Here is a 24,452-nt window from a genome sequence, read left to right as displayed (position 1 = left end):
TGTAATAATTTGGTATAATATTTCACACACTGTGTATATATATTGCCGCCATCTTTTTGAAGCTGCTGGCAGCTTTGCCAGCGACAATCTGCGCACCCGGTATGTAATGTACTGTTAAGTCACATGTCGGTAAGGGCAATTGATTCGATTCAATTCAAACTGGGTCGAACTGGTTTGGACAAATTCACCCATCTCTACATAGAGCTCATCATCTCTCATTAATGATCTGTCTTATCACTCTTTTGCTCTGTGTCAGATACTAGTAGAATATTCAGAAGCCAAATAGAAGTGTAGTTCTACCCTGTACACTGATAATTTAAGCACATTGACAGCAAACAACATGTCATAGCACAGAGGCATCATAATGTGTCTGCTTAGAGAGTCCCTGCTCACATTCTGGATTCTTACACTGACCTGCCTAGGGTGCAAAACGGCACCTAAAACTGACTAAAATTGCAAAGTAAGAGGTTAAAAAGGATCTTTATTGTGTAAACATCACTAGGGAATTAACATTTGATAACTTTCTTTCATGGGAAAACCCCTTTAGATTAAATATCAAAATACATATTAAAATTCAGCAAAGTTTCCACATCTACGTTGGCCTTCTTGTGAGTATAATCCAAATACTTCTTGGCAGTTAATTAAACTTATTTTTCAGAGCAAGCGTCTTTGGAAAAAAAAGAGATTTATAATCCTGTTACATTTTGTGCACAGCCAGTTTATTGCATTATAATATTACCTGTATGCTTTTCAAGAGAGATCATTTCACATAGTTTATGGATCAGGTTTCTGATAAAGGTTGTAAAACAACTTTATTATGAGCAACAAATAATGGGATAATACTGTCATGTATCCACACATTGACCCTTGCTGTTCCAATAGCTGTATTTATCTACTCTGCTGCTTTACATGGAACATCCAATAGGCAAAGAATTAATAAGCTTATGACGCTTCTACAATGTCGCTAACATTAAAAAAGGACTAAATTACAATAAAGAACAATAAAACTGGTAATAATAAGTATCAGGACAAAGCATGGTATTTTCATCCTTCTCAAAGCATCTTTACACTGTAGATATTCTAACATACGTGGCCACAAATACATTATAATAAAGGCAGCCCAAAGCACCTGCTATGAATTCTGTGATGTATGGGGGCATAGAAAAGGGTAATTGAATATCAAACATTAATAGGAACATAAAGAGGCATAGCTCTTTACAAGTCCTACAAAACTTGAACAGTTCAGGACATGATGGACAATCAAGCACCAAGTATTTTTATTACACATGGCCTGGCCTGTGCTAGTATAAAGGGGGTGTTCTGTTTATCACATAAATGTAAAATCGCTGGAAATAACATTAAATGAAAAAGAAGGATTACTTATCACTCTCATCTGTGATCTAAAGTTTAAAAAAGTGTAGGCAGCACTCCAAAATACCAAAGGGTGAAGTTTATTGAAACAGTGGCAACGTTTGGGTGTGAACTACCTTTATCAAGCCACCTTCATCGAGGTTCACACTGAAACGTTGCCACTGTTTCAATAAACTTCACCCTTTGGAATTTTTCATTTTGGAGTGCTGCCTACACTTTTTTCAACTTTACTACTGAGGGGTCTTGCAAGGATCCATGGAGACTCTGCACCCCCTCTATTGAGGTTTCTCACCACTGTGCTCCACTGTAGGTGCACATTTGATGTATATGTCTGGTACATAGAGCCATAGAGGACAATTTATCTTGTACATAAGGTGATAGCGGGGGGTAGGTGATACCCTGGCCTGATACCCTGGCCTGGCACATTTGCTATAACTTGCTTCTGGATTCTGGCAGGACCTGGCATAGAATTCAAACGTAGAATTCACAGCATCTTAGTATGTTGGTTGCATCATGTGTCAGCGGGGGGAGTATCTCAAATGATACACAATGTGCCCAATTGTGATAAATCCCACCCTAGAGTTTTGACATTCATCTGTATAAATCCATAGATACTTGATTTCCACAAAGTGGTGAATCTCAGGGGAAAGAAACTTGGTAACGTTTTCTATTCTGTCTATTGAGAGCAGATATAATACATGTTTGGCAGAGTCAAGAATGCAGTTATAGGCAGTATCTTATTGATGTGTATATAGTTGTTTGGTCCCTGAGGCAAGCCTAAGCCTAGAGGATATTTCCAAAATGTTTTGTAATTGGCCCATTGGAGTTCATTTATTAAGATTTTGAAGGTTTTTTTTATGACATTTTACTAGCAGGGTTTTATAATTTTGATTGTTTTTTGTCCATTTGCAGAAAGTGCTATCAGTTAGTTTTTCAAAACCTGGTTATCTAGAAGTGCCATCAGTTTCTCTTGATGTCGGGACAGAAATAACCTTGTCATTCAGCACCAAAAATGAGTCTGGGATGATCTTGTTTGGCAATGGAGGAACTCTTATTTCACCAAGAAGAAAGCGTAGACAAAGTGGACAGGTAAAGTAATAGTTTAATGAATTTGATCTGGGGAAAACCATATAATTTTTTACTGTAAATATCAACATTACATATGTGATTTATAATATTAACATGGTGCTAGGCGGGTCCCGAGGGATGGAGGAGTTATAGACCGGCGCTTCTATTTGCAGTAATGTAACGCACAACTCTATGCGTTTCAATAATGATCTTTTATTCATAAAAAACTCGCGACGCGTTTCTGCTCCGGACCGGAGCCTTCATCAGGCATAAAGTGACATACAACAGTAAGACCTTAAATACATTACCAAAAGACCGGGATCCCGGGATTGACTAAATTCCGGTCACGTGATAACCCGGGGGTCAGAGTTTAATCCAGTAACGTTAACAGTACAAATTCTAATCGTAAGCTTACAAAATACACCAAAATTATCAGATGTTAAAATAGATACATAAATAATTATCTAAAAGGTTATCCACATCTAAAAATAACTTATTAAAAACAATACATAAAATGCTGGGTATATGGCATACATACTTCTGTGTCTGAGCCGAGAGAAGGTGAGATCCTATAACCTGTGTTGAGCTCCCCGGCGTCATGATCAGCCTGGGCTACGGATCGCAGGGAGGACCAAAAAAGGAAAGGAGAAAAAAACGCTCATGAGCGCCGCTCCGGACCGAGGACCAAGATGGTAGAGGACCACAGTCTCGGAAGGGCTTCCCCGTCCTGGTTGTCATGCACAGAGGGGGTAGGTGATTTAGTTACGGATCCATGCTAAACGGATTTAGAGTTTTCATTAAGACCATTGGGAACCAGAACTAGATAGTTTGGTTGCGGATCATTAAGACCATTGGAAACCAGAACTAAATAGTTTGGTTGCGGATCTATGCTACACGGATTCAATAACCTCATTGAGACCATTAGGAACTAACGTATTTAGCTTAAAGATCCAGAATGATTCTCTACGGTTCAGAGTCTTCACACGGTTAGTGTTTTCCTCTTGAATTTGTTCTATAGGGGTTATTGTCACACAGTTAAAATCCCCCTCATGTTCTAAAGATATATGCTTTGATAAACTTTGTTTAAGAAAACCTATTTTAGTCTTATGTCGGTGGCCGTTCAGTCTCACTCTGAGTGACTGAATCGTCCGACCGACGTATTGTTTACCACAAAGACAATCAACCAAATAAATAACAAAATTAGAGGAACATGACATTCTCGTTTTTATCTTAAATATTTCTTTGGTGGTTTTTGATGTAAAGGTGGTCGCCCCCTCATTAATTGAGTCACAACAGAGACATAATTTGTGTTTGCATTTTACAACCCCTGGTCTCTTACCAGTGTAAGCCAAGTTGGTTTTGATGGATTTGAGTCTACTCGGGGCTACTAAATTTTTGATGGTTGTAGCCTTTCTAAAGGTTATGAGTGGATAGGCAGGGAGGACGTCACCAAGAATTGGATCTCTTTTGAGGATGGTCCAGTGTTTTTTTAGAATTTCTCTGATCTTTAGGTTTCCCCTATCATAGGTAGTAATAAAATTGAATGCTAGCCTCTTCAACCCTCCTTCTCCTGGACTCTTCTTATTTTTTGGTAGTAGGCATTCTTTCTGTGTTTTTTTTGCATATTTTGAATATGCTTCATCTATGATCTCTCTGGGGTATTTTTTCTCCTTGAACCTCTTCTTCAAGATTCTAGCTTGTGTCTTATAGTCCTCCTGATTGGTACAGTTTTTTCTGATTCGAAAAATGCCTACTACCAAAAAATAAGAAGAGTCCAGGAGAAGGAGGGTTGAAGAGGCTAGCATTCAATTTTATTACTACCTATGATAGGGGAAACCTAAAGATCAGAGAAATTCTAAAAAAACACTGGACCATCCTCAAAAGAGATCCAATTCTTGGTGACGTCCTCCCTGCCTATCCACTCATAACCTTTAGAAAGGCTACAACCATCAAAAATTTAGTAGCCCCGAGTAGACTCAAATCCATCAAAACCAACTTGGCTTACACTGGTAAGAGACCAGGGGTTGTAAAATGCAAACACAAATTATGTCTCTGTTGTGACTCAATTAATGAGGGGGCGACCACCTTTACATCAAAAACCACCAAAGAAATATTTAAGATAAAAACGAGAATGTCATGTTCCTCTAATTTTGTTATTTATTTGGTTGATTGTCTTTGTGGTAAACAATACGTCGGTCGGACGATTCAGTCACTCAGAGTGAGACTGAACGGCCACCGACATAAGACTAAAATAGGTTTTCTTAAACAAAGTTTATCAAAGCATATATCTTTAGAACATGAGGGGGATTTTAACTGTGTGACAATAACCCCTATAGAACAAATTCAAGAGGAAAACACTAACCGTGTGAAGACTCTGAACCGTAGAGAATCATTCTGGATCTTTAAGCTAAATACGTTAGTTCCTAATGGTCTCAATGAGGTTATTGAATCCGTGTAGCATAGATCCGCAACCAAACTATTTAGTTCTGGTTTCCAATGGTCTTAATGATCCGCAACCAAACTATCTAGTTCTGGTTCCCAATGGTCTTAATGAAAACTCTAAATCCGTTTAGCATGGATCCGTAACTAAATCACCTACCCCCTCTGTGCATGACAACCAGGACGGGGGAGCCCTTCCGAGACTGTGGTCCTCTACCATCTTGGTCCTCGGTCCGGAGCGGCGCTCATGAGCGTTTTTTTCTCCTTTCCTTTTTTGGTCCTCCCTGCGATCCGTAGCCCAGGCTGATCATGACGCCGGGGAGCTCAACACAGGTTATAGGATCTCACCTTCTCTCGGCTCAGACACAGAAGTATGTATGCCATATACCCAGCATTTTATGTATTGTTTTTAATAAGTTATTTTTAGATGTGGATAACCTTTTAGATAATTATTTATGTATCTATTTTAACATCTGATAATTTTGGTGTATTTTGTAAGCTTACGATTAGAATTTGTACTGTTAACGTTACCGGATTAAACTCTGACCCCCGGGTTATCACGTGACCGGAATTTAGTCAATCCCGGGATCCCGGTCTTTTGGTAATGTATTTAAGGTCTTACTGTTGTATGTCACTTTATGCCTGATGAAGGCTCCGGTCCGGAGCAGAAACGCGTCGCGAGTTTTTTATGAATAAAAGATCATTATTGAAACGCATAGAGTTGTGCGTTACATTACTGCAAATAGAAGCGCCGGTCTATAACTCCTCCATCCCTCGGGACCCGCCTAGCACCATTGTATACACGCTCCCAGGATCCTGGTCCTGTCGAGAAGCGTGGTTCATCAGGACCGGCTGCTTTGATTTTCCTTCATACAATATATGACATGCTATATCTAACCAGTCATCAGGTGAGAGTCTGTTGATACGGTAGTGCACAAAATTGAATTACAGTAACTGTATCACACGAGGTTGCGCTCCTCCGCTCTTTCTTTCTTCTTTTCTCACTCTCTCCCAAACGGGGCCACCCGGAGTTCCTCTGGGTTCCCCCTCCCAGGTAATCTGATATAATATTAACATGGCATTATTGCCATCCTCAGGATAGTGAATTAATGTCTGATCACTGGGGGTCTGACCATTGGAATGATTATCAACAGAAAAGATCATTTCAAGTTCATAGAAATCATTCCATTGATTTCTATTGAACCTTGAAGATGGCGTACAGAAGAACCAACCAATCCCAGAAGTGGACTTAAGTCTCTTTTTCTGCTGATAGTTTTCAGTCTTAAATGATATAACCCAATTCCTTTGTTTTTTTTGGTTCCTACTTGTCTCTTCCTATTGAAAACATATACTTGGCTGAATTTAGATTCAATGATTTATTGAGATTGACATTTTTTATCATATAAGAGACTTTGTTAAAAAACTTAAATACATGTCCTCATTTACATCTACTGTTTAGGGGTTTTATGCAGTACTGTTAAGAAAAGGGAGGTTGGAAGTTTCTGTCCCAGGACCTAAAGAAACACATCGAATTACCATCAGACCAGAGAAAGGAGAATTTCATGATGGCAAAGAGCATTCTATCCGAATAGAAAGATCAAGAAAGTAAGTAATATTAAAATGATATCCCAAAGCTACTGCCAGAACCAGTTTTATGCTCACTGATAAATAACTGTATTTCCCTAGAACTGCATGAACTTTGATGACCAATAACATAAGGATTATAGCTCAAGGGCTAGAACATTGACCCATAATGTTAACTAAACATTAAAGAGTTTTTTTTTTTGCTTCAAAGAAGGTTACTCAGCAGAATCTTACATTATATTGTCAGTCTTTATTGAGAAAGTACTGTTAAAAATTGACCCTAGAATTAACACGTCCTGTTATTACAAAATCCATAAATTCTCATTGTCTTGTGCATCCTGTAACTCTGTCTGCAGCTTTGATTGAAAATGGTTTTCCCACTATGAACCCTTGTCCCCTATATGCAGGATTTCGCTACATATGTCATAAAGCAGTAAGGGCTGTATAAAGAGGCCTCACGGGCTGAGCCCTATATATACATGCACATGATATAGAAGCAGCATATTAACAATAAACTGCAAGACAGTTGTCTTTCAGAATATTTTATGAGTGATCAGAACCCTATGGATAAAGTACTCTAATAATAGAAAAAATAAATAAAAAGGTTAAATAAATATATATTTTTTAATATAACATTTGAAATCACTCTCTTTCCCTAGAATGCATGTAAAAATAAACAAGTAAAATCATAAACATGTTAGGCATCCCTGTGTCCCAAATGTCCCAAAAAAGTTATTCCTGGCATAAATCACCTTAAAGTTTTGTTTTCCACAAATCCCTAGCTCTTGGGATGTAAAACAACTTTGCCTATTATCTCTATTACTTCTATGCAGCAGTTTATTTGCTATTCCCCTCAGATTGCCACATTGCTGCAGTGGCTGCTTCCTCTCCATGTGCTGACAAGCCCTATGAATCCATACTTTTTTCTGAGTTGGTTTCCTGGGAGGGAAGGAACTTCTGCTCCCTGCTAACACAGGAAGGGGTCATGTGACATGAAGCAGTGCATGAAGCAGAGCTGGATGTGTCCAGACAGTGAATGCAGATGTCTCCTGCACAGAATAGTGAGGTACAAGATCTTCCTTGTTCCTTACCAGTCCCTCCATCCCAGTCTGTGATTCTACAAAACTTTCTCTGTCTCTCTCCTTTCCTTATGCTGCTCCCTTCCCCCACCTTAACATCGGCAGTGTCAGCTCTGTGCAGGTAAGCAATTAACCCTTAGTGCTCACATAGCACAGGCTATAGACGATGCACTAATGATTTCTACCACTTGTTACATGTTCCCTGCTCCTCCATGTGATGGAAGCTGCCAGGCTAGTCATATACATGCTGACAGACATTAGTCTCCGCCCACTTCAGCTCGAGTGAGAAAGATTTTTGTCAAACAGAAAATGCCATAACTTTAGAAAGAAAATGACTAGCACCACAAAGTAGGCATTGTTCTGTTTGTTTTCAAAGGGAGAATCACATATAATAATTTGGTAAAATCACTATAGCTTTACAGTTATGTTTTAATGTCTGAAATGCCATGTTTTTGCCATTTTGCAACACATACATTATATTTAAATGAAAACGTTAGCTTATCTAACAAAATATGACACCTTACAGGTGTGAATAAATGTCTGACACTTGGGGTCTGACATAGATCGGGCATTTTGTGACACTATTATACCTTGTATGTTTATGATTGTGTTTGTTTGTTTTTTGATTATTTGTGATCTGTGAAGAAGAGGATGGGTTAAACTTTTAGATTTTTATTTATTTAATTTTTATTATTTTGCTAGGCCTTCAAAGAACTTGAATCATACAGGTTCTGATCGCTCCTACATATACAGTATATGGAGATTTTACTGCTCATCTGTAACTGGACAGATCAGGCTGAATGACAGGCCTCAAGGGGGAAACTATCAAATACGATATGGCAGCACCAGCATTTAAATGCTGTGAGCAGCTATGTGGTTAACAAGTGTAGCAAACACACTTGCGGTATTAGCACTCTCTTAGCGGAGAGTGTTTGCTGAATTACGCCGTGGGCCCTCCCCATGCACCCTTATCGATCAAGCACAGTAATAGTAAGGTGCACATTAGAATGAATTTACCACTGCAAATTTAAAAAAAAAAAAGTTTTGGCCACAAAAGGGTTAATGCATCAATATTTTATCTGTTGTTTACTTTCCTATACATTGAAAGAAGATTAAGTCGCACTGAGTTCCCTCTCACTCCTTTTTTGGGAATAATTTCTATGCAATACGATTCTGAATGAATACATGATGGTAAAATCCTCATCTTTAGTCAGAAAGTAAATGTTTATTTTCTTACGTGAGCATTTAGCTATAGATTTTGATAAAAGAACATTCATGATTTTAATAAAATATGGATCAGCATAGATATTTCCCTCCAATGCTCCTGCACTCTAAAGTTACCTGTAACCTCATTTACTTATCCTCCACACATCTATTTCTTGCTTCCTACAGTGTGAATATTTAACGCTGTGTTGATTTGTCATTTAACTAAAATGGAAGTGTTTTCCTCCTGGAAATAATAATCCGAGCAGATGTGTCCCCCATGCTGTTTTACCACCAAATGTAATCATATCGCATAGCAAGACTATGCGCAGCCTGTCCTATACCCAAACCACTTTCTCTGCAGCCTGCTGCATGCTAAACAGACAAGTCCATTTCTACAATTTACATGAGATAATTAGTAGAAGATTTTTATCACTACCTACAATGCTGTGCCGAAAGGGTCTTTTCCCAATTGTACTAACATAAACTCTGATACAGTACATTACACTGCAAGGTTCTTGTCATCTTCCTACAATAAAAGGAATTAAACAGGTATACAAAATCCTATGTAATGCATTGAGATTTATCCAGCTGTGAGATATGTGTAATAATGATAGACTCAGCCCTGCTTGTAGTTCTATAAGGTAATACTTCATTTGACTTACTTTATGTTTTCCAGCATATTTACCGTACAAGTTGATGAGGACAGAAGCCAGACGCTGAAACTGCCGGCCAGTCACTCCATAAGTGTGAAAAAGCTCTTTGTGGGTGGAATCCCATCTGATGTACAGTTCCCCATGTACAAGAGTATACCCCCATTTGAAGGATGTATTTGGGACTTGCTGATCAATGCTGTGTAAGTTTTCCTATACACATTCTGTACAGTATAGTTACTTTACACCGTTACGCTTGCTCCGAACACCATTTCTATGATGGAAAGATTACAAAATGTTACTTTGTGATAGATTTTTATAGTTTTTCCCCCGAAAAATGTGTTCCACCATTCACACATGGTGTAAAGGGCACACAGTCCAAATAACACCAATCCCAAATGTTTAGTCCTTCAGAAGCAAGGCTTAATATTGAGTGCACAACCAGTTGTTGGCAGGTTTTATACTTTGTATATTGCTACTTGTAAAAATATCATAATTCACATGGGTGACATTTTTGACTGACAGCTACTTGCAGAACTGAAAGACATTATTTTACGTACTTGCAATGACTGAATGAGGTATTTTATGTGTGTTTGGGTTATTTCAGTTATGATGATTCCATACCTTAAAGATGTGTGATGTGTAGTATGACGTTTTGGGCAATTATCAATTACTGTCTGATGGAAATAATTGTTGTTTATTTCAATGTACACCATGGAATTAATGGTGCTTTTCAAATTAAATAATTATTGCCTGCCAGATGCATGCATTGTTTTGTTGAAAACTGAAAGGAAACTGACCCTGAAGATAAAGGTGAGTGCCAGAGAGGAAGCCAATGCCATAACCTCGTGCCATAACACCAGGTGGTGGGATGGGGTATGGTTGCATTATTCAAAAGTCATGCAAGATCTCACCCCAATGCCACCATACTCTACCATCCTTTAAGCTCAGTTTTCAACAGAACAATGGTTTACACACTGTGTAATTTCTTTCACGGTCAACTGGTCACTAAATGATTGTCAATGACTAGCACACCACAAACCACGCCTGATGAACTTTGGTAATGTTTGGGAGCAGATACACTGCAACACACATCAAAAGCCACTTCCTTTCAATTCTTTCAAAGTGTAGCTGTACTTATTGCTACCCATACACAAATACTAATTTCTTTGTGCTCTGCAATTGGAACACAGCTGTAATTTCAAACATTTTACCCTTGTGCCTCATAGTTTTATACAATAAATAAGGCTTTTATCTCTTGTTCTTCATGGTGCTGCATTTTAATGGCCAGCAGATTATTATTATACTTTTAAATTAATCTCCTGCTTTAATCTTTGTGCTGTTAGTTTGTACAATTTTCTTGCTATCATTCATTGTCCCTGACAAAATAATGCAAACATGCTACACTAATTTGCCTGCCATTTTTAAAGAAGTCTCCAAAGATGATTTGAATGGAGCTTTTTATCCTTATGCAGAATGATCTGATTCTAACCAAATTGCTGGTCACAGAAAGCTAGAATGTTTTTTTCATATATATAGACTTATAGCTATAATACACAGAATGATCTTAAGCTTATTCAGATAAAATGAACAAAATTGAAAGGGGTGGTTCTTCGCTGTTAAAAGCAATTTAATGTATTTTTTCCACAGCTTTATATTGAACTAAACTTTTAAGGTTTAATGGGTCGCTAATGGATATAGAATAGTCTAATACTGAAGGCAATACAAATTATGTTGTATAACAAAAACAACAAGTTGTATGCAATAGCATTTTAAATAATTGGAAGCAAAATTGCTGCACTTCAATTTAATATTCTATACTTTTAGGCCAATAGACTTTGCACAACCTGTATCTTTTGAGAATGCAGATATTGGACAGTGCCTTCCACAGGAAGAAGAAGGAGGCATAGACCAATCTGGATCTCAACAATCTACCAAATCACCATCCATCAGTCCTGGTCCTATTCCGTCAACTGTAAGTAATGAATTACAATAAATATTCAATAATTTTTTAAGTCATTAATATAGCTTTTAATAAGGGGTATGTGTTTACATTGTAGGGGTTTTTAATGGAATAAAAATATTCTTATAAATGCACTTCTAACCTAATAAAACATCACTCGTCTATTACAAATTGCCTTTTAATCCATTCCACGTGTTGCCTTGGTCCCCACTTCACTCTACTTCCTGTATACTCATGACACACAGGATATGCATAAGGATATCTGCTGAGCCAATAACAGGACAGCAGTGCTACAGCTCATCCAGTCATTTGCCAAGATAGCATCTCCCACTTTTTTCTGTGGGTTGGAAAAACCAGGAATGTAGTGGAGACCAAGGTATCATATAGACAATGCCAGCAGAGATGGATAATACGTGTGTAGGGTTTTGTTCAAAGTCCCATGGTCAGCAATTTTACCAAAAAGTTTTTTTTTACTGGAAGACCCTTAAAATGAATTAATTGAACATCCATAGATTTTACCAAACCACATTTTTATTGTAACAACATATTGATTCAAAAATAGTCAAATGTTTATAGTAAAAGGCTTACAGTTGACCTTGTATTTCCAAATTGAACCATTTGGTTGTCTTGGGATAAAAAAATAAACCATTTTCCCACCTTGCTTCCTTTAGGCCAGAATTTTTCTAATACTTGCATGAAGTGTTGTCCTATACAGTATAAACTGTAGATGTACGTAATCCCTAAAAAGTGATCTAAATTGTGATTGAATATAATTGTAAGGAGTATAATATAATGTTATATACCACACATAATGGGAGTTATCAGACCTTTATGCCCATTTAATGTCATAACAAAGTTGCATTTTTGAGTTTTTAAACTCTATAGTTTTGCGCAAATTTTCCTCACTTGAAAGGAAGTTGCTAGATAATGTTCTTAATAACATTTCTATATTTAATATAGTTGCATTCTGGCAATTGATCGTAATAATAGACACTGCTTATTCTTTAGGGGTTTAGTGGTATACAGCAGTCACCTTTATATATATTGCAGACACAACAAGATAGAATTACAATAGACGATAACATTTCCATTATTTCTAACACTACAGACAAAAGATGGTGTCACAGATTGTTTACTACTGTCTGTGCAGCGCATGACTAGAAAACTCTTTATAAACCTCAGCTCCAGACCATGCCAGTGAGGCAAGAGGGCAAGCCCTATAGACGTTGAAGAAAAAAAGCTGTCAGAAAAAAATGGTTAAAAAAAAGTAATAGATTTTGTGATTTAATGTTAATGATTTAAAATAAAAATTGGCAACACATTCCCTTTAACTTAATCATACGTTTACTCCTATTAAGTTGTTACCAGAATATTGTAGGCTTTTGTGTTTATCCTTTTCTTTTAAATACTGGTTGCTTTTTACGGATTACTAGATTTTATGGATTACTAGATCAGACGGCTGTTCTAAGATTTACATGATCTTCATTTACATGATCCTTCATACTTATTAGCATGACGTCCTATGGAATTAATGTAACTGATACAGTTTAGATGTAATGCAAGAAATCCTGTTTATTCTTCTAAAATATATGCGTTCACAAGTGTCCTTCATATTTGTGTGTTTCTAAATTGATGAATTCATATTTGAATAGTTTCACAGATACATGTTTTATTATACAATATAAAAGCAATTCACCGGAGATCGTTTTTATTCATCGATGCCTCCATGCCGTAAGGCATGATACACCATTATTCATGAGCTGTTAGATATCACTATCAATATCACTAAGCGCTATGAAAAATATCAATTAGTTAATAGTCTTTATTGATATGCAATGTGAGCGCATGATATTTAGACAAAGGCTAGTGTGTGTATTGGATTTATCTTATAAAGAATGGCAATTCTAACAGCTGCTTTGCCTCTTATTTGCTGCACCATAGGAGCCTGACACCACTGAAGTGAAGAGCGCCAATATCACAGATGAGCTTGATTCTACAACGGTATCCATTCCCTCTCACTTGCCTAACGTGGTTCTTTGTAATTTCTCTGTATTATCTTTTCAGTGACACAAACCTAATCATTTCTATTTCCTTTTTCTCTATTCCTGTATACTGTGAGCAGAATGAAGGATATGACAGGACTACCTCCACTTACAATTATTCTCTTCCAGGGCCTCCTATAGCAAAAGAAATGGAAATGTGTCCTAGTGTGCCAGTCTACAAAATGTGTCGGCCATTCTTCACTTAGGACAGTTTAACTGTTAATCTGAAATGTTTTGGATTTTTTTCTTGTGTACTACTGCATGTGTCAGGAGCATCCATTCCCCCCTAGCACCTCTCTGTAGTTTATTGGCAATACATAGCATCCACTCACTTGATGTGGTTCCTTTTACACAAGTTCATTATTGTATAAAAAAAACTGTATTACTTATAATATATAATATAATGCCCCTAAACTATTCTATAAGTAAGACAAGGTGTAAGGCAATTTAAATATTTCTTATTTTCAATTATGTTTTTATATCTGTGCAAATATTTAGGGGCATGACTGAAACTGCTGGTGCACCCATTCCTTTTTTCTATGCTACCCAGTACCACATAATTATTACCGTATATACTTGTGTATAAGCCGAGTTTTTCAGCACAAAAAAATGTGCTGAAAAACGTCCCCACGGCTTATACACGAGTCAATACACAAATGTCAATGTCCTTAAAACATAATAAACTTATATACTCACCCTCTGGTGGTCCTGATGCGCAGCCCGGCTCCGCTAAAGTCCGAGCGGGTCCTCTTCTGGCTTCTGCACCTATCTTCTTTCTTCTGTAACATCATGCAGGGCGCCGCCATGTTTTTCTCCCGGGTGGCGCATAGCATTACTTCAGCAGTGGCCGCATCATACTATGCGCCTGCCGGCCGGGAGAGGGCGATGACGTCGCCCAGCACGATGTTACAGAAGAAAGAAGATAGGTGCAGAAGCCAGAAGACGAGCCGCGCGGACATCGGGGGGGCAGCGCTGCGCATTGGGGCCACATGAGGGTGAGTATACAAGTTTTTTGTTTTTTTTTAATGCTGGGCTGGCTGTGTACTACTGGGGGCAGGCTGAGGTGGCTGTATACTACTGGGGGCAGGCTGGGCTGGCTGTATACTACTGGGGGCAAGTTGGGCTGGCTGTATACTACTGGGGGCAAGCTGGGCTGGCTGCATACTACTGGGGGCAGGCTGGGGTGGCTGCATACTACTAGGGGCAGGCTGGGGTGGCTGCATACTACTAGGGGCAGGCTGGGGTGGCTGCATACTACTGGGGGCAGGCTGGGGTGGCTGTATAATACTGGGGGTAGTCTGTGTACTATTGGGGGCAGGCTGTATAGTACTGGGGGCAGGATGTACACTACTTGGGGCAGGCTGGGCTAGCTGTATACTACTGGGGGTAGGCTGGGCTAGCTGTATACTACTGGGGGCAAGCTGGGTTGGCTGTATTCTACTGGGGGCAGGCTGTATACTACAGGGGGCATAGGGGGCTGGCTGGCTATATACTGGGGGTGTCTGTGACCAATGCATTTACCACCCTCGAGTAAATAGGTGGTAAAAAGTATACTCGAGTAAATAGGTTTTCCCACCTTTTGGTCGTAAAATTAGTCTCGGCCTATACTCAGGTCGGCTTATACGAGTATATAATATCCCCTGGAGAATGAAAGGGTGCACCAGCAGGTGATGGCATGTCCCCGTCATATGCATAAAAATAAAAGCATTCAGTGGTAAACATGAAATGTATGCCTGGCAAGCATTCCTATGCAGAGGATTAGATCTGTAAAAAAAGAACATTAAATAATTCTAAATAAAACTATGGATCTAAAAACAGCCTAACAATACGTTAAGAATAGTCTTAAGGAAATCTACCATCAAAACGAAGCATGATAAACCAGGGAAACTGATCCATATACTGTGACTGTGGTAATCTTATTACATTTGGTCTCCTTCCAAAGTAAAGTTTTCAAATTATGTTAACAAGCCAGAAAGACTCTGTGGGTTTTATCAGAGTTGCTCAATGCTGTAGCTTCACAGGCTGTTACAGTGTGGAAGGAGCACTTCCCCCTCCTGCCGTGTGCTGAAACTTCCTCCACAGCAGTGAGAATAGATTAGGCAAAGGGGGAAGTGCTGAGGGAGCAGACGCAGAGACAGCTTAACAGCTTGTGCAGCCAGTACATGGAGGAGCTCTAGTAACACCCATTAGAACCTTTCTGGCTTGTTAGCATAGTTATAAAAGTTGATTTTAAAGGAGGATAACAAATAGATGATTTTCATCGGTTCCATTTAAATGAATGGAGCTGTGGATAGGGCCTAACTTGAATTTGTGGGAAAACCCTTTCAGAACCACAATAAATACTAGAGAAACACATTTGTTTTTTTACATTTTTTTTTAATTCTCTGCAAACCACATTCAGGCTGAAATTAAGCAATTATTATGCAGCTTGAAGTCTTGCAGATTTTTTTTGTCAAATCTAAAACTGGAACAAGAATTATGACTCCCCCTCTAATATTTCATATTGTTGCTCAAAAAAACTAGAAGCAGTCAAAAAGGGAGTCTTACAATAATAGATCTTCCTAACTTCAGGCTATAAGATGTATGCAAGGTTTTCCATTGCCAAAAAGTTTATCTCAGAGCAAAAAAAAATTGATACAACCTTATTATACCTATGACCCGAAAATACATAAACTATAGGGCAGTGGTGGCGAACCTATGGCACGAGCCATCTCTATGGGCACCCTTGCCATCACCCCAGGGCAGGGTTGCCAGACAAGACTTAATGTTTCTTGCAGTTCCAGGCAACATAGGACCCTAGAAGGAAGCCACAATGATAATCCAAACTTATTCTCCTTTCTACTGTATTGGTGTCCTCAGCTGCCTATACAATTTAAACCTGTGAAAGAGCACGGAGTAGTAAGTTACTAAATTGCCTAAATTGTCACATTGGCACTTTCCGAAAAATACATTGGTTTTGGTTGTAGTTTGGGCACTCGGTGTCTAAAAGGCTTGCCATCACTGCTATAGGGAGATATATTGTTTGCACCATTATAGTTCTACGTATATCTCCTTTCAAATTTTACTAACACAGATGTTATGTCACTCCCACATTCCCTAAGATGAAGGTGTAATTTCATGAAAATGGAGCAAAGAAAAAATAAATCCTGCAGAAAACCCATTAAACAAGGTGTAAAATAGGAAGAAAAATACTTCATAAATTCCACCGATATTTTTATTTATCCCAAATTCTAACTAAACTCGATGGTCTCAGGATTTGTTATTCATACATTTTAGTACCATTTTCCTTTAATATCCACAATTTCCTGTATTTACTCCAGTATAAGCCGAGTTTTTCAGCAAAAGTTTTTTGCTGAAAATTTCCCACTGGGCTTATACTCGGTGTATACAAAAAAATGAAGTGACTCACCATTCCGACTGCCTCTTCTATCTTCATGTCGGCCGCAGGTCTGTGACAGCTTCTTGTGCACGGCCCAGCTGGTGTACAACTGTGACGAAAGCCGCTGCTGACATCCCAGAGTGCGCCGGCCGGGCCATGCGCATAAAGCTGTCCCGGGCCTTGTTGCCAGCACACTTGAAGACAGAAGAGGCTCAGCCGCAGAGCTGTCTGGGACCTGCGGCATGATGATGAAGATATAGAGGAGCTGCCCGGGGCATCGGAATGGTGAGAAGGCAATTGTTGTTTTTTTGTTTTTTTTTTACCGGCAAGCTATACACTACAGGGGGCTGGCAGACAATATATACTAAAGGGTGGGCTGACTATATATTTTAACGGGCTGGCAGGCTATATACTTAAAGGGGCTGGCAAGCTATATACTTAAAGGGGCTGGCAGGCTATATACTTAAAGGGGTTGGCAGGCTATATACTTAAAGGGGCTGGCAGGCTTTATACTACAGGGGCTGGCTATGTACTACAGGCGGCTGCCTGGCTATATACTACAGGGGGCTGGCAGGCTATATACTGGGAGGCTGTGACCAATGCATTTCCCACCCTCGGCTTATACTTGAGACAATAGGTTTTCCCAGTTTTTGATGATAAAACTAGGTACCTCAGCTCATACTCGGATCGGCTTCTAATCGAGTATACACGGTACTTCATAGTTATTTTCATGAGTAATTGAAGCCCACAGTGAATGTTAGGTTATAGGACAGTTGTAGATTTAATCTAAATTGCATTCATATATATAAAGTGATAAGCTTCTCACACATATCACTAACTTCCCAATAGCTTTAATGCAGCATGAAAATGTGCAGCAACCACAATGGTTTCCACATATCCTTCCTCTCCAGTTATTTGTTACTATACTTTCCTGCAATAGACAGAAAAGAGAATCGATACTAAAGGGTCACAAGTAAAAGATCTTTGCATGTCATAATTTAAACATCATGTTTAGATCTGAATGATCATAATACTGTACAACTTGAAACTTTTTTTTTTTTTTTTTTTTTTTTTTTCTTTTTTTTTTTTTATTTATTAATTTTTTTTCATTTTTCCAATAATATAATACATGGCATCTTTTCACATTCAGCCTAAGTCAATATTACAATGCATCATTACATAGCATCTTACAGCTAACAGCATATCCTTAACTTCCAGACAATACAAGCCATCAATTTATTACAAAGGATATCAATGTATATATTCCCCCTCTCCCTCCCCCTCCCTCTCCACCCTCTATCGATGCTGGGGATGTCTGCACAGTCATAATAAGGAAGCAGTGGGGTAGAGGATAAACCTCTAAAGCCTCCACTGGTTCCAGATTTTATTAAGTCTGCTGCCTTTCCTATATCGTTTCTCGTAGGCGCATTCGTACGATTTTATATGATGCACTAAATTACTCCATTCATTTACTGTTGGGGACTTGTTATCTAGCCAATGTTTGACTAATACTAGTCTTGCAAGGAAGATAATCTTTAAGGCCAAGTCACTTTTTAATCTATCGTCTAAAGAGATCGGGAGCAAGCCCAAAATCCCAAACGTGGCGACACGGGGAAACGCACATTGAAGCTGATCCTCCAAATTCGTGAATATCGCCTCCCAATAGGAGTTGATCTTCGGACAGTCCCAAAGAACATGTAAAATATCGGCTTGGGGATTCTTGCACCTCTTACAGTTAGCATTTTCACTTAAGCCGGCTTTAAACATTAAATACGGTGAAAAATAAATTCTATATAATATATTAAGTTGTGTACATCTATGATTTAAATTTATCGTTGATCTGACCACATTCCTATAAATGTCTCGCCATTGTGCCGCTGTGATAAAACCGACCTGTTTTGTCCATTTCTCTTGGCTTACGTGACTACAATTCTGATCAATGATGGACCTTAGTCGGTGATAAATATTAGATAAGTTGAGTCGTGACAATTCTAGATCTAATAGATCTGTGAAACTACCCCCTACGTGTAACGTAAACCTATCGTGATGTGCTTCTTTTCTAAATGCATGTGCAATTTGATAATACCTAAAAAGATCCCTTTCCTCCAGAATACCCCTATCACACCAAAACTGGAAGGAAGGGAGTGAACCATATTCCCCCAACTGCTCCAGAGACTTAATCCCCTTTTTTTCCCAAAACTCGATATCTTCCATTTTACATAATTCTACAAAGTTGAGATTTCCCCACAAAGGCGTAAATTTAAAACCCCCCTTAATACCGAATAGCCTCCTGAGGTCTCTCCATGTATAGTTCAATAGCCTCGTCAGAGGGAATTTTTTTTCATTGAGACTCTTCAATTGACCAGACTCCAAAAGTGCAGGCAAAGACTCAAATCTTCGCCCCAACCACGAGGTGATCGCATGAAATATAGAAGTCTGTCTGTTTTCCAGAATAAACTGTGCCTGTGCCGCCAAAAAGTAATGGTAGAAGGAAGGGAGCGAAAGACCGCCCCTTTCCCTATCTAGCATTAAAGTTTCTTGTTTAATACGCACCTTTTTCCTCCCCCAGAGTAACTTATTTATAATCGCACGAATAAACCCAAACCATTTCTTGCCTATCCAACACGGGGAATTACATAATACATACAATATTTGAGGTAACAATACACTCTTTGTGAGGACAACTCTCTCTGCACGATTCAATGGGAGCGTATTCCATGTATTGACCTTGTTTTTAATTTTTGTTAGCAAGGGGGCAAGATTTAAGGTAACATAGTCATCGACCTTGGGCGTAATCTTTAAGCCCAAATAATCACATGAGGTTGAGACCTTCAGATCAAACTGCAGATAATTGAGGTGTGCGTCGGTATCTAAAGGGACCAGAATAGACTTATGGGTGTTTATTTGAAAACCTGAAAATCTGCCAAATTCCTGGATAGCCTTCAAGGCTTTCGGCACAGATATATCAGAGTCCTTTAGGCAGAGGAGGACATCATCAGCGTATAACATAATCTTATCCATAGGCCCAGCAAGTCCTCCCCCCTCTATCTCCCTATCTGCCCTAAGCTTAATTGCCAAAGGTTCGATAAACAACGCAAATAGCAGCGGAGACAGGGGACATCCCTGCCTAGTACCCCTAGACAATGTAAAAAAATCCGAATAATCACCGTTCACCCTAATACAGACCCTAGGGGCCCTATAAAATAGTCTAAGCCAATCTACAAACGTGCCACCGAGCCCAAATCTGTACAGCGCCTCCCAGAGGAAGTCCCACTCCACCCTGTCAAAGGCTTTAGAAGCGTCCAACGACAAGATGGAGCGGGACCCCCCCCGGCCCATCTGCAGGCCCGCAAACAACCGTCTAATATTGGTTTTGCTCTGGCGACCAGTTACAAAACCACATTGATCTTCATGTATAAGTAATGGCGCGTACTCCTTTAATCTATTTGACATTAATTTTGCCACCAATTTAGCATCCGCGTTGATAAGCGATATCGGTCGATAGGATTCTGCTTCCAAAGGGTCTTTATTTTTTTTATGTATCAAGACTATACTTGCCTCATACCACGAATCAGGCAGCCTACCCTTTCTTAGAGCAAATTCCCAAATCTCCACCAAAAGAGGTAGGAGAATGGTCCCAAATCTATTATATATTTCCAGCGGCAACCCGTCCAGTCCCGGGGAGGAATTTCGTCTGGAGGATACAAGAGCCTCCTCAAGCTCCATACTAGTTACCGGACGCGATAACCTATCTGCTCTCTCCGCCGAAAGAGATGGGAATTGAATATGATCTAAAAATTGCCTTATCTCCCCTAGTGACACCGCCAAATCTGAGGAGTAGATGCCTTGAAAAAATTTTAAAAAGATTTCTCTGATCTCCTGAATGTTAACCGTTACCCCCCCAAAATCATTTTTAATAGCTGCAATTCTATTTACCTCTTGTTGTTTTTTAACTTTCTGAAGAAGTCCCCTTGAAGGTGCTCCACTCTCACAATGTGCCTTCTGATCCAAGAAAAATAATTTCTGCATCGCCTTATTTGCAGTTAATCTATTGTATTCCTCTTGCGCCTTATTAAAACTATCGTGCCGCTCTTTCGAACCGTTCTCCAGAAAAGCTCTTTCTTTTTCTAGCACCTCCTTTTTAAGTGTCCTCTCCTGTCTGGCCCATTGCTTACGTAGGTATATAATTTCTGAATTTAGTATCCCTCTAAGAAAAGATTTCATTGAATCCCACATAAGCCCCAGGTCCTCCGTGGATCTATTGGCCGAAATAAATCTACAAATCTCTCCCTTAATTTTATCCTCATCTGTCACCAGAGTCAACCAATGCGCATTTAATTTCCAGAACCTGCGGACCGATTTCCCAGGACCGGATAGCTCAAGGACCATTGGGGAATGATCAGAAATAGAGCGATTGTCATATCGAATTTTCCTCACCCGATCAATAGCTAGATCATTGGCCAGGGCTAAGTCGATCCGGGAAAGGGTATTATGGGAGCGATTATAGCATGAGAATACCTGACGTTCCCCGTTTATAGATCTCCACACATCTCTCCAACCCACCTCCTGGCAGAACCTAGCAAAGGGTGTATCTACCCCCTCTATACCTGCCAGGTTTCTTTTCCCTGTTCGATCTTTCTTGTCTGACATTACGGCATTGAAGTCGCCAAGAACCAGAACGGGGCAGTCGCCCACCTTCTCCAAAAAACGCAATAAGCTTATCAAGACATCATATCTGAAAGGGGGAGGTATATAGACTCCTGCCACGACACATTTGATACCCTCTAGTATGCCTAACAGGAATACGTATCTCCCGTCTGGATCGCACCTTGATTCCAAGACTTGGAAGTCAACTGATTTGTGTACTAATATAGAGACACCTCTAGAGAAAGAGGAAAAAACTGAATTGTAAACTTGGCTAGCCCACCTCCTCTCTACAAAAACCAAGGACTCTTTATCCAGATGTGTCTCCAATAATATCACGATTGCGGGTAATTGTTTAACAATATAGTCAAAGATAATACAACGTTTCAGGCGATCTTTTAGCCCTCTTATATTCCACGATATAAACCTAGTACCCATATATATAGGGAAAAGAAAAAAAAAAGGAGTGCAGCAGGCAAAACTAGAGAACACCCTAAGACCAGGCCGCATCCCCAGCATCGAACCATCCCTCCCCCCCCTGACCCCCCGTCCTGTCCTACCATGGTAGAACTCTTCCTACTTCAGCCACTTATCCGCCCCCACACAACCCCGCCACCCCTATCGCTGACCTGTGCAGGAATAAAGTGAAATATATGTATATGTTCATAGTCCCTTCAAATCTAACCAGTCTGAAGCCTGTTCTGGCGTATTAAAAAACTGGGACTGACCCTGGAATATAATTTTTAATTTAGCCGGAAACATCAATGAATAGATGATACCCTTATCTCTAAGCCTTTTTTTCACCTCCAGAAAACTTTTCCTTTTCTGAAGCGTGTCCTTAGAAAAATCTGGATATATTGCAACTTTAGCACCTTGGATTAACAGTTCCTTTAACTCACGTGCTCGTTTCAATATCGTATCCCTATCTCTCGAAAGTAGGATTTTACATATAAGGGTACGGGGAGTATTCCCCGGGATATGAGGACCCGCCGAAATTCTATGTGCTCGCTCAATATCAAAATTCGGGGAGAGATGCTCCTTCCCCATTACCTTTAAGAGCCACTCTTTGATAAAACTTACAGGGTTCTCTCCCTCAGCTTTTTCTGGTATCCCTATTAATCTTAAATTGGCTCTTCTTGAGCGGTCCTCCATATCCGCAATTTTCCCTTTTAGGGCCTTATTCTCTACCTCCAACAAAGAAGTAATTTTTTTGAGAGTGCCTACCTCCTTCTCAATATTGGCCATTTTATCCTCTGTAATGTTCTGTTTGTCTCTTACTCTATTCAACTCCTCTCTCAAGAGGGAGACGTCACCTCTCAAAGCTCCCACCTGGTCTGTAAGGCCCAATATTGCTGAGTTGCAATTTTTTATGGAGTCTAAAATCTCTTTTAACATAGCATTATCTCCACCGACATTTGCGTCCTCCCCATCCTGTTCCTCTCCCTCTAACCTAGCGGATCTTGAACCCTGTAACTTAGGGTCTTGACCCTCATTTTCCGAATTTTTCTGCGTAAGCAAACCAGTACGTGTTTTAACTGGGGGGGACTTCCATAATTTATCCAATTTTGTAGCATTATCCCCTTTAGCCCCTCCTTTCTCTTTCTCTTTAGGGGAGGAGGCCCCCAGAGACTTCCTTGAGGCATTTTTAGGAGGCATTGCTGACTTCAATCACTAGCCAATGTATGTACCCCTTTATCACAAATACTTTGCTTACAGTTCAGAAACCGCAGACCCAAAATTTGCACGATAAGCAACAAACTAAGAGTTAATATGTAGGGTTAGTTCACAGCTGTTATCTCGGAGCTTGCAACAGAATGTTTTACCGTCCACAATATTAGATTAAATGAAATAAATAATGCGAGCAGCTGTCAAATGACAGACCAATAGTAAGCCATAATTGGGAGGGTAACAGGCATACGAGTGAATAATAGTGCCAAAATCAAAGTTATTGCCGACAGTTAGCAAAAAAACCCGGGTTATCTGCGTACATAGATGGAAAATGACACATAGCGGGTTAAACCAATATTACGCCCGCTCCACCTAGCGCAGCACTGAGTTAGTGATAGGTTCAGAACACAGTTAGTATTTAGCTAATGTCCCGTAATTGTTATTCAGTTGGATAGCTTAGAAGACACAGTTGCAGACAAATAGCAAGCAGATATCAGGTCAATAGCAAGCTGACAAGAGGCACATATTAGGTTAATTAGAAGAAAGTCAAAGTTGGTATCAATTGTAGGCAGCTTAATACGTGGGAAATGAGGTAGCCACAGAATGTTTTACCGTCCACCATATTAGATTAAATGAATTAAGCGATGCGGGCAGCTGTCAGATAACAGACCAATAGTAAGCCATAATTGGGAGAGTAACAGGCATAAGAGTGAATAATAGTGCCAAAAACAAAGTTATTGCCGACAATTAGCAAGGACCCGGGTTATCTGCGTATATAGATGGAAAATGACAAATAGCGGGTTAAACCGATATTCCGCCCGCTCCACCTAGCGCAACATTGAGTTAGTGAGAGGTTCAAAGCACAGTTAGTATTTAGCTAATGTCCCGTAATTGTTATTCAGTTGGATAGCTTAGGAGACACAGTTGCAGGCAAATAGCGAGCAGATATCAGGTCAATAGCAAGCTGACAAGAGGCACATGTTAGATTGATTGGAAGAAAGTTAAAGTTGATATCAATTGTAGGCAGCTTAATACTTGGGAAAGGAGGTAACAGGGCCAGATACTTATCACCCATCCGGTCGAGCGACTCCAAACCTCCGTCTTCTCAAGGCACATAGAGGCAGGGAACAGGCATCAGGGATTCTCAGTGGCTCTGCGGCCGGTCATGCCAACTTCGTGAGCAGCGCTCCAGCTACGCCGCCTCGACAGCCACCCCCAAACGCCTTCTCCGGGTCAGGACGCATCCGGTACCAAGCAGCCGCAGAGCCCACTCGTCCTTTAGACTGCTCGAACTTCCATCCTCATGGAAAACCTCCGGACCGGGACTGGGCCGCCGACAGACCGTCTCATCTGGCAAGC

The 24,452-nt window shown here is 39.8% G+C and overlaps 1 protein-coding gene across 4 annotated transcripts in view; it reads left to right on the top strand.

Moving 5' to 3' along the window:
* LAMA2 (laminin subunit alpha 2) overlaps positions 1–24,452 on the top strand; it is a 567,760-nt gene that overhangs the window by 529,245 nt on the left and 14,063 nt on the right. For all 4 annotated transcript variants that reach the window (XM_072141562.1, XM_072141561.1, XM_072141563.1 and 1 more), the window contains 5 exons: positions 2,284–2,460; positions 6,338–6,483; positions 9,424–9,600; positions 11,225–11,372; positions 13,302–13,361. In XM_072141562.1, the coding sequence (XP_071997663.1) occupies positions 2,284–2,460; positions 6,338–6,483; positions 9,424–9,600; positions 11,225–11,372; positions 13,302–13,361 (708 nt within the window). The remainder of the gene's footprint in view (positions 1–2,283; positions 2,461–6,337; positions 6,484–9,423; positions 9,601–11,224; positions 11,373–13,301; positions 13,362–24,452) is intronic.

This window comes from Engystomops pustulosus, chromosome 3, assembly GCF_040894005.1.
Source record: "Engystomops pustulosus chromosome 3, aEngPut4.maternal, whole genome shotgun sequence".
In the NCBI taxonomy this organism is placed as follows: domain Eukaryota; kingdom Metazoa; phylum Chordata; class Amphibia; order Anura; family Leptodactylidae; genus Engystomops; species Engystomops pustulosus.
Note: the sequence above shows the minus strand (reverse complement) of the source record. Positions and strands in the feature narration are given on the sequence as shown.